The sequence below is a fragment of the Aspergillus uvarum genome (genome assembly GCF_003184745.1).
Source record: "Aspergillus uvarum CBS 121591 unplaced genomic scaffold BO82scaffold_70, whole genome shotgun sequence".
Classification (NCBI taxonomy): Eukaryota; Fungi; Ascomycota; class Eurotiomycetes; order Eurotiales; family Aspergillaceae; genus Aspergillus; species Aspergillus uvarum.
This window is the reverse complement of record NW_020291367.1, coordinates 150035-158915: the sequence shown is the minus strand read 5'-3', so window position 1 is coordinate 158915 and position 8881 is coordinate 150035. Positions and strand designations below refer to the sequence as shown.

The 8881-nt window shown below is 50.5% G+C and overlaps 4 protein-coding genes across 4 annotated transcripts; 2 read left to right on the top strand and 2 right to left on the bottom strand.

Moving 5' to 3' along the window:
• Window positions 1-2716: 2716 nt before the first annotated feature.
• On the top strand, window positions 2717-4626 carry BO82DRAFT_358411 (ArsA family ATPase). The gene is made up of 4 exons (XM_025636283.1): window positions 2717-2987; window positions 3067-3508; window positions 3580-4169; window positions 4239-4626. The coding sequence occupies exons 2-4, from the start codon at window positions 3122-3124 to the stop codon at window positions 4285-4287; spliced, it is 1026 nt and encodes a 341-aa protein (XP_025487501.1). The 5' UTR covers window positions 2717-2987; window positions 3067-3121; the 3' UTR covers window positions 4288-4626.
• Window positions 4627-5887: 1261 nt separating this feature from the next.
• Window positions 5888-6687, top strand: BO82DRAFT_294231 (uncharacterized protein; the record flags this gene model as incomplete). Its single annotated transcript, XM_025631815.1, has 3 exons — window positions 5888-6010; window positions 6250-6291; window positions 6394-6687. The coding sequence occupies 3 exons, from the start codon at window positions 5888-5890 to the stop codon at window positions 6685-6687; spliced, it is 459 nt and encodes a 152-aa protein (XP_025487500.1).
• Window positions 6688-6931: 244 nt separating this feature from the next.
• Window positions 6932-7419, bottom strand: BO82DRAFT_186357 (uncharacterized protein). Its single transcript, XM_025630482.1, has one exon. It carries the CDS (start codon window positions 7278-7280, stop codon window positions 7014-7016), a length of 267 nt encoding a protein of 88 aa, XP_025487499.1. The 5' UTR covers window positions 7281-7419; the 3' UTR covers window positions 6932-7013.
• On the bottom strand, window positions 7366-8881 carry BO82DRAFT_186351 (eukaryotic translation initiation factor 3 subunit E). The gene is made up of 3 exons (XM_025630481.1): window positions 7719-8881; window positions 7469-7663; window positions 7366-7414 (listed from the first exon to the last, which is right to left on the bottom strand). The coding sequence occupies exons 1-3, from the start codon at window positions 8861-8863 to the stop codon at window positions 7396-7398; spliced, it is 1359 nt and encodes a 452-aa protein (XP_025487498.1). The 5' UTR covers window positions 8864-8881; the 3' UTR covers window positions 7366-7395.

The following is an 8881-nucleotide window of genomic DNA, read 5'->3' as shown; positions in this document are numbered from 1 at the left end:
CCCCCCCCCAAAAAAAAGAAAAAAGAAAAAAGAAAGAAAGAAAAAATTGGCTGGATGATTATGCAGGCGAATGCTGGCTGGCCCTTACTTGGACAGAAGAACTTGGGTCTTGGAGATGGTGGGCTCTCGGGAACACTTTTCAACCAATGTGACGAGCGGAATCCGGGTGGAAAGTGATCGTTGAAAATGACGGCGGAAAGACTGGCGAGTTTAACAACCGAGGACAAGGTCTTTTTCTACACTTTCTCGCTGTTTCGGCCTCGGTTTACAAGAATGTTGCTTCGCTATCCAGGGGTAGAAAATAGGCTGGGGGAGGGACAAGAAGTGCAACAACCACTTTCTACATACTCTAATTTTCTAGTTCCGTACTACGAGGTGCAACAAGCAGGTCAGAACTGATGATGACTGACTTGGCTGCAGTGACTGTGGCAGAAGCAGAAGCAGAAGCAGAAGCAGCAACAACAGCACCAGCAGCAGAAGAAGGGGGGTGGTTGATTTGGCAGCAATGGATGAGATCACGGTGACGACGACAGGAATTTTTCCTTCGATGTTTAACTAAAGTCCGCCCCACTTGGCTCCCTTAGTTCAGCCACTCACGGGCCCGTTTGTGAGCCCCCGCCCAGTCGAACGAATCATCAATCGGACGCTATGTTTGTCCGGCTGCAGGGCGGTCAGGATCTGCGTCGACTCAGTGGTCGAGACTGCAGTCGAGGGTGACATGAATCGCCGGCATGAATGGATGAATGGATGGATGGCTCACTAACGGCCCTCTTCCCAGGGCTCAGGATTGGCTCAAGCAGGTTATCCTCTAGGCTTTCACACCCCTCCCCGTCCTCTCCCCTTCCATCTCCGGCTCCAATTTCAACTTAACCTGTTCTGCTGGTTTCAGGGGGAATCTTCTTCGGAACGTTGAGTGACACATTCCCTCCATGATTGGATCGTCCTCGATGACGCAATGCTCCGGAACGTTCGTCCCGTGGATGTCAATCACGTGATACAATTGTCGCGGTATCTCATTGGCATCGAAACCGGTTCGGTAAGAAGTCTTTATTGGATTGCCACCCCAATCTCTGGATCAGTGGGTGATTGGACTCGGCCAGATGGTATGAGCCTTCCATGCCGAGGATTCTTGGGAGGAGGAGTAAGTTTGGAGTTCATTGTGTCTCTCCACATGGAGCCCCAACAGGCCTACAGGCCGGCCAGAACGCACCTATCGATAGTCGATAGTCGATAAATGATAGTCGATAGATGATAGTCGATAAGACGATCGCTTTCCAAGTTCTTGCTGTGAATATTTTCTGGCCGTTCATGCTCAGAATCATACTTGTTGCGTCCACTCTAGACTTTTCCAGGCACCTCCCCCCAAGTCAACCCCGAGCCGGGTCTCCAGGTGCGGGAGGCTTATTCCCCTTAGCGTCCCCCCAAAACGGAGCACAGGCACGCAACTGCATTCTATGCAAAGGAGAAATGAGCTAGCAAGGCTGGACAGCCCAAGATGCATGATAGATCCGTGGCGCGTTTTATGCCGAGTACACACATGCATTGTATGGTAGACTCGTCTATAAGTCATAAGGCATTCCGTGTCAAAATGAAAAGGCCTCAACGCTACGGAGTAGTCGACGCGGATTGTTTTCCATAGATTGATTGTTGGGGGGCAAACGCGTGGATCCAAGTCAGACGATGTTCAAAGATGCAGCCAGTTGTTGTATTGGATTTCGCTGGTGGGGGTATTAGCAATGACTCTAGCACCGGATCTTGCAATCCGCCTATAGGAAGGTATCATGGCTGGTCTATCATTCAACGATTGTACTGAGTACTGTTGATTCGCGATTTCCTTTGAAGCTATCAGCTGAGGCAAAAGCATCCTTCTGCCATTTGGCCTTGGAATGAAGTACTTATGTAGATCATGATGCAGTCGGATGTTATCAACCGATCTCCAAGCTACACCGTCACTTCCAGACGTGCTGAGTTGGAAGTACTGTACAAGTACAGATACAGGTATCGCGAGATAGAATTAGACCGGCAGTCTATATGACTTCATGACCTCTCTGCTTTTGGCTGAACCATGAGTACGATGATAGAGGGCTTAGTTTGTAGCAATATAATTTGTGGTCCACGGCATGTAGAGCCTCATTTCATGCGGAGGGTGTTGTGGTAATAAGGTGCTCCGTGCTTGCCAGCACAAGCACTAACTACACTTGGAATCACATTATTATTCATCTGTAAGGCTACCAGACATCTATGCAGGTTGAACCTCAGCTTTATTGCCATCTGTCATATTTCCACAGCCTGATAGCATGGGTATGAATGATGGCCTTCATGTGCCACTAAAGAAGGTCCAAGAGAAGACAAATAAGGAGCAGTTATCCTTTTGTACAAGCGGTGCAGATCGTATCATCATCACAGTCGCATCACTGACGGGTGTTGAAGGTATTCCAGGCAATATGGGGCCACTGCATGGAATCGATCGCACGACCGGTTTAGGTCGGACTGTACTTAAAAGAGAGTTTTCCAAGACCAACTTGCTCCTAGCCGTTACAGAGGGACCCGATATCCGACGCATTCAGGGGGTGTGTCATTCTGCGGAAGGTGTCGGGGATGGGCTGCATGTCGCGCGGAGGGTGATTCGAAGCGATAGGGAGCGATAACTCTATATAGACTAACTACACAGTACGCACTGCGCGGGGTGGTTGCGGCGCCTGAGGCAGAAGGTAAGGTAAAATGACCCATGATGGCTCTAGCACGTAGCACGTGGCACGTGCCGCTTGAGCAACTTGCTAAAGAGAGTTGAGGCAAGAGCCGCCTATTGTCTCTTGCGCTGTACGACTCTCCATTATTGTTGCTGTATAGAAAATACCTTGCCTATCAATTACTTCCCTCAACTTCTAGCGTGGAGTGACGCAGCTCTTCTTACGAAACTTCTCGAATCCCACCGACCGCCTTATCCGAAGGTTTCAGGACTCTGCGGGGAACCCGTCAGTTACGTGGTAAGTCCAAGCTCCAAATCAACACTGCAAGTCGGTAAAGCGCTAAAGCTTACTCCTTTCTTTTTTTCTCTGTTCTCAGACCAGATACACGACCAAAACCATAATCTCAATCCTTTTCTTTTTCGACCTCTACCATGTCCTCCGCTGTCGTGCATAGCGACGACCTCATGGAGCCCACGCTCCAGTCGGTCGTCAACCAGAAAACCTTGCGCTGGATCTTCGTCGGTGGTAAGGGAGGTGTCGGCAAGACTACGACCTCCTGCTCGCTTGCGATTCAGCTGGCCAAAGTCCGCAAGTCTGTTCTGCTTATCTCCACCGACCCCGCGCACAACCTGAGCGATGCCTTTGGACAGAAGTTTGGAAAGGAGGCTCGACTGGTCGATGGCTATACCAACTTGAGCGCCATGGAGATCGACCCCAATGGCAGTATCCAGGACCTTTTGGCTAGTGGTGAAGGCCAGGGAGATGACCCATTATCCGGGATGGGTGTGGGCGGCATGATGCAGGATCTGGCTTTCAGCGTACGCTTCACGCTCCACGGCGTTTGCGCGCATGCATCACGAGCTTTCATGGCTAATGATTGGTTCACTAGATTCCCGGTGTTGACGAAGCCATGTCCTTCGCTGAGGTCTTGAAGCAAGTCAAGTCCCTGTCTTACGAGGTGATCGTTTTCGACACTGCGCCCACCGGCCACACTCTCCGCTTCCTCCAATTCCCTACCGTCCTCGAGAAGGCTCTCGCGAAGCTGTCGCAGCTGTCCTCCCAGTTCGGCCCCATGCTCAACTCTATTCTGGGCGCCCGTGGAGGTTTGCCCGGCGGTCAGAACCTCGACGAACTGTTGCAGAAGATGGAGTCTCTCCGGGAGACGATCAGCGAGGTGAACTCCCAGTTCAAGGATGCCGACCTTACCACCTTCGTCTGCGTCTGCATCGCTGAGTTCCTGTCGCTGTACGAAACCGAGCGCATGATTCAGGAGTTGACCAGCTACAACATTGACACCCATGCTATCGTCGTCAACCAACTGTTATTCCCTAAGCAGAGCAGCGCGTGCGAACAGTGTAATGCACGCCGAAAGATGCAGAAGAAGTACCTTGAGCAGATCGAGGAACTCTACGAGGACTTCAACGTTGTCCGGATGCCTTTGTTGGTTGAGGAAGTAAGAGGCAAGGAGAAGCTTGAGAAGTATGTGATGACCCAACAGTGTCCAAGTAGCTCAGACACACTGAAAGTCGGTGCTAACTCATGAAACAGGTTTAGCGACATGCTTGTAAACCCATATGTTCCCCCGGAGGGCAACTAACGGATGCGGGACGATTCTTTGCATGATATTTTGTTGCAAGTATGCCTTTTGTCTGGATGAGTCACGAAAAGATCATAGACAGTAATGCAAGAAGCGTTTTGGTGATTCTGAATATTAATTTTACCCTCTTGAGCTGGGGAATCTGGTTTGATGTATTAGCTCAAGGGGTTTGTCTTCCGCATCGGCATGTTGATTTGGATCTCTGTACTATGACTTCACCTTCTGCCTGCAGCTCCATCTATACTCTTCGATAATGTTCATTTCCTTCGCTTCGACCACGAAATCCTTGCAGTATTGACGAGCAGCCTAACGTCTGAGGAGTCCTAGGCCATGGCCCTTGTCATTTCGCTTAAATATGAGCTTGTTTGCTGAGAGTCTCTTACAACCGAACTTGATTCGTCTTGCAAGACCCCTGCAATCAGGAGCAATGGAAAAGCTCATGGCTGGCTCGATCACTGAATGACTGGGGTCTGAAATAGCCGTGAAGCAGTAAACCGTTCGATTGCCAGAGACCGCCTGCTTGACTCGCCGCATGAAAGAGATGGAGTAATCCAGACCCTGAGGCCACATCATCAAAAGATGCAATCACTATTGAGACCTCTATAGTAAACCCCACAGGGATCAAGAGCGCCTGGCCCAGTCCATCAGTCCCCTTACCAATCAAGTCCTACACCATGCCACAATCCACTTGAAGCAGCTTCACATTCTTGGAGCCACGGCACCAGACCCCAAAGCACATATTCCCACGTACAGTACATGCATACTGTCCTGTAGCAGCCACATCAGAACTTCATGCATAGTTTTGGCGCTGCAGCGACACGAAAAGTCAAACAAGCGACACAGTACAGTACCCAGAGAATCGAAACTATTCCACCACGCATAAGCTTATGATTTGTGAGGCCGAGTTCGCCTGCTTCTATTGTTTTCTCTGACAGACAAGCCTCACTTTTTTTTGTCTGCTGTTCAGAAGAAACGGTGTAGAGGGATACGGTGGTGGTTGGATGGGAAAGAGTGAGGCGCGCTTGCTTTTTTTTTTTTTCTCTGTTCGTTGCGGAACTGCATTTCAGCAGTGATTGTAGGGCTGTCTTTTCTCCTCTCTTTCTCTCAATGCCTCGATCTCTCGATCTCTTTGTTGATATACTTCACATATATATCGGGCTTGGGGTCTTAGAGGGAGACACAGGCATGGCAAATCTCACTCTCGGGAATCGATACCTATATCCGTTGTATAATTAACCCGATCTGTGATAGAAGACATCGCTCCATAGGTAATGTATATATATACGTAGGGTAACGCAAAGCGAAGCACCCACATAGACCTTTGCATGACAAGGCTAGCCACAAACCAGCTAAGCAACAACCAATGCTTCCCTTGCATGTTCTAGGATTTGGAACCTGCCTATAAATATACAACAAAAGGGGGTACTCCCCTCATTGTTGAGATCATACAATACTTTCCGAGGTTCATTCGTCTTTCACAATATACAAGCCCTATATACCTCTCTCACCAAAACCCCCATATTCAGTATATCAGTATACGTATAAACTGCTACGAACTACACTCCCCACAGACCACACGCACAAATCCCCAAAATCAACAATGCTACCCCAAGAAATCCAGCAATACTGGCTCCCCGGATACGGTCTCTCCCGCGCCGTCATCCTCGGCCAGATCCAGTACTTCCTGGGTCCAGCGGCAACGGCGCGGCCGTATTCCTATCAGGTATGCTAACCTTGCTTTCGCCCAGCAACACTCCACTTTCTTTCCAACCATATATATACATATACACGCAGCATCTATAAGCCCCCCTTTCCCCAGTAAAACTATCCCCAGGCCCACACACCCCCCCAACTCAAATCCATACCCAGGGTGACGATCCACAAGCCACCAAGCCACCAAGCCACCAAGCCCCCAAATCCCACTAATCAACTACATCCACTGACCACAGATACCCCGCGCAGGGCCGAGACGGCTACCTCATCACCGGCGTACCATTGACGAGGGTATGTACGTCTCCTCTTACTTGGAAAGCAATACCCATCCTGCACCTGCACCACAATTCTCGGAAACCCATCATAACCCCTCCCCTGGTAAAAACATTATAGGACCAGATCGTCGATCTAGCAGCTATGTCTCGGGAATACGAACGGCAGGAATCTCTGCGCATGGCTGGTGATAGTACCGGTGGGAGCTATAGCTATAGCTCTAGCTTTAGCAGCAGCAGCAGCAGGGTGAGTCCGACGGCTCGATGTTTGGGGAACCAAGAAGGGGAAGAGCCGTATATCAATGAGATTGTGTGGCTGAGGGGGGCCGGTTATACTAATAGTCATGGTCATGGTGAGATGGGTGGGAGACGGCGCATGAGGGAGGCGGGAGCGAGTCGGAGGCGGGTGAATTAGTATTGATCTCTAGGTTCAGGTGTGGATATTGGGTTGTGATAGTTGCCTTTGGTAGAGCTTTATCTGTTTGCCAGAAAAAACAAAAGTGGGATGGCAAAAAGAAATAGATCTAGATTCAACATTCAATTCCATCATCTCTATAGATCATTCGTAACTGCATAGACCGACCAATCACACGACAAGAGGCAAGAGTGGTTTTGTTCCCCTGACATTCAAGAGATTCAATCATGACCGGAGACAGAAGCTTAGGAGCGACTGGTAAAGTATACCAGTCAGCTGTGCAGCCCATCTGTCGCTTCTTTGATCACCCCTGAATTGCCAATCCTTTACAGAAGATAAAAAGTTGTCCCGGTGGAAACTTCGACAGTACTTCTTTTAGTTTTTTTTTTGCTTTTCTTCCAAGTCGGGCGTGGATCGTCACACCAAAAAAAAAGGCTCACCTGGAAGCATGTCGACAAAGAGATACATAGGGGGGGGAAATAGACAGGTTCATGGGGAAGAGAGACATAAGCAAAAAGAAAAAAAAGAAGAAAGACATGAAAAAGTGGACCACCTGAACGCCAGCCTGATGCCACTCTGCTTGGTTCCCTCATTTCAGGAAGCCCGCCGCACTTCGGCGGGAAATACTACTAACATGAAGAACCATTAAGAGAAGGGTAAAAGGACGAAATTCTTGTTTCAGAGAAAACTTCAAAGAAGGGTTGTCATTTATTTCGCAACGGCCGCGCTGTGTTATGCATTAGACTATTTATTTCGAAGGTTTCCCTCGGATTGGACTCACCTCAGAACTTGTGTCCGGAAGAAGGCACCCTTGGTCTTCTCAATAACCTGCTGGTACACCGACTGAGGGGGATGGTTCATGATCACAGTGCCCTCCTTGTAGTCGATCTTGGCATCGACTCTGGTGTCGCGGATCAAGTTGACGATCCACTTCTCACCATCGTCCTGGTTGAGACCCAAACGGGTAGACAGGTCCCTACAGTCCGGATTAGTCACATCACTTCATAGATCCGCTCTCTCAAAGCACGTACTTGATATCAATGCGCTGGTGGATCTTGCAGTAGCTCTCGGAGATGAGGTGACGGGCGGCCTCGACGAAAGCATCGGCAGCAGAAACGAGGAAGAAGTCGCTCCGCAACACATCCTCGGCCTCACCCAGCTTCTTCTGGGCCTCCTCGAAGTCGAAATCAACATACAGCGCCTTGACGAAGTCGGTGATGGGGTCGGAGTATTCGTAACCCTCCTGGCGAACGACCCGGATCAGATCCTTCAATTGCTTCTGGTAGACGCTGTTGCTCTTGTGGGCGCGGTTGCGGTTGGTGATGACGGCGGCAGCGAGGTACCGCAGGATCCAGGGGCAGCTGGTCTGGATGGTGTTGATGTAGGCGGGGGAGAAGAAGAGGTCGGTCAAGACATCGCGAGCGGGGTCGTAGTTGAAGAAGGGGAACAGGGACCAGGTGATCAACCAGGAGCGGTTCTGCAGTTGTCCCAGGGGGTTGTTGAAGAGACGAGTCTCAATGGAATCCTTGACCTTCAGAACCTCCTCCATCGCACCCTCCCAGCTGGTGGTCAGAATCTCCGAGGCGAGCTTACCCCAGGTGGCGGAGGCAACCTTGTCGTTGTCGGTGGACAGGACACGGAACTGGTAGAGGAGCTCAGCAGCATTGCCGTAGCTACCGCAGCTGTACTGGAAGCGACCATAGTCGTAGAGGCTGTTGACCATCTCGATCGTGACGCCGTGCTGCTCCTCGAGGAACTTCAAGTTGGCGACCTTGTCGCTGCGCAGGTTGCCCACGACGCTCTCATCCTGCAGGAGCTCGGTGATCTTGGCGCTCTGGTCCTGGTAGTGTTGCAACTTGGCGAGAACCTCCTCACGCTTCTTGATGAACTCTTCGGGGATGGAGTCGGAGTCGTTGATTTCCTTCCAGAGGTTGGCGACGTAGTCGGTCATGTTGGTGTGCTTGAGCAATTCATACTTGGCACGGATGGTTTCCCGGTCGTCATCCTGGCCACCGGAGCTGAATTCGAGAAGAGGGAAAACCAAGTGGCGATCGAGGTAGGGGATCAACTTGGGGAGGAGGTCATATTGGTTGGCGATTTCTTCAGCGGTCTTGGGGGGGTGGGCGGCGGCACCACTGAGAAGGGTCTCAGCGGAGGGAGGGACGTTGGCTGCCATAATGTTATAAAGAAACAG

Excerpts from the sequence above, each read along its gene's own strand:
- BO82DRAFT_358411 (XM_025636283.1), top strand. The coding sequence starts at position 3,122 with ATGTCCTCCGCTGTCGTGCATAGCGACGACCTCATGGAGCCCACGCTC. Across the intron at positions 3,509-3,579 it reads TGCAGGATCTGGCTTTCAGC|ATTCCCGGTGTTGACGAAGC; the intron begins GTACGCTTCACG and ends TTGGTTCACTAG. Across the intron at positions 4,170-4,238 it reads GGCAAGGAGAAGCTTGAGAA|GTTTAGCGACATGCTTGTAA; the intron begins GTATGTGATGAC and ends CTCATGAAACAG.
- BO82DRAFT_186357 (XM_025630482.1), bottom strand. The coding sequence starts at position 7,280 with ATGAGGGAACCAAGCAGAGTGGCATCAGGCTGGCGTTCAGGTGGTCCA.
- BO82DRAFT_186351 (XM_025630481.1), bottom strand. The coding sequence starts at position 8,863 with ATGGCAGCCAACGTCCCTCCCTCCGCTGAGACCCTTCTCAGTGGTGCC. Across the intron at positions 7,664-7,718 it reads CACCAGCGCATTGATATCAA|GGACCTGTCTACCCGTTTGG; the intron begins GTACGTGCTTTG and ends TCCGGACTGTAG.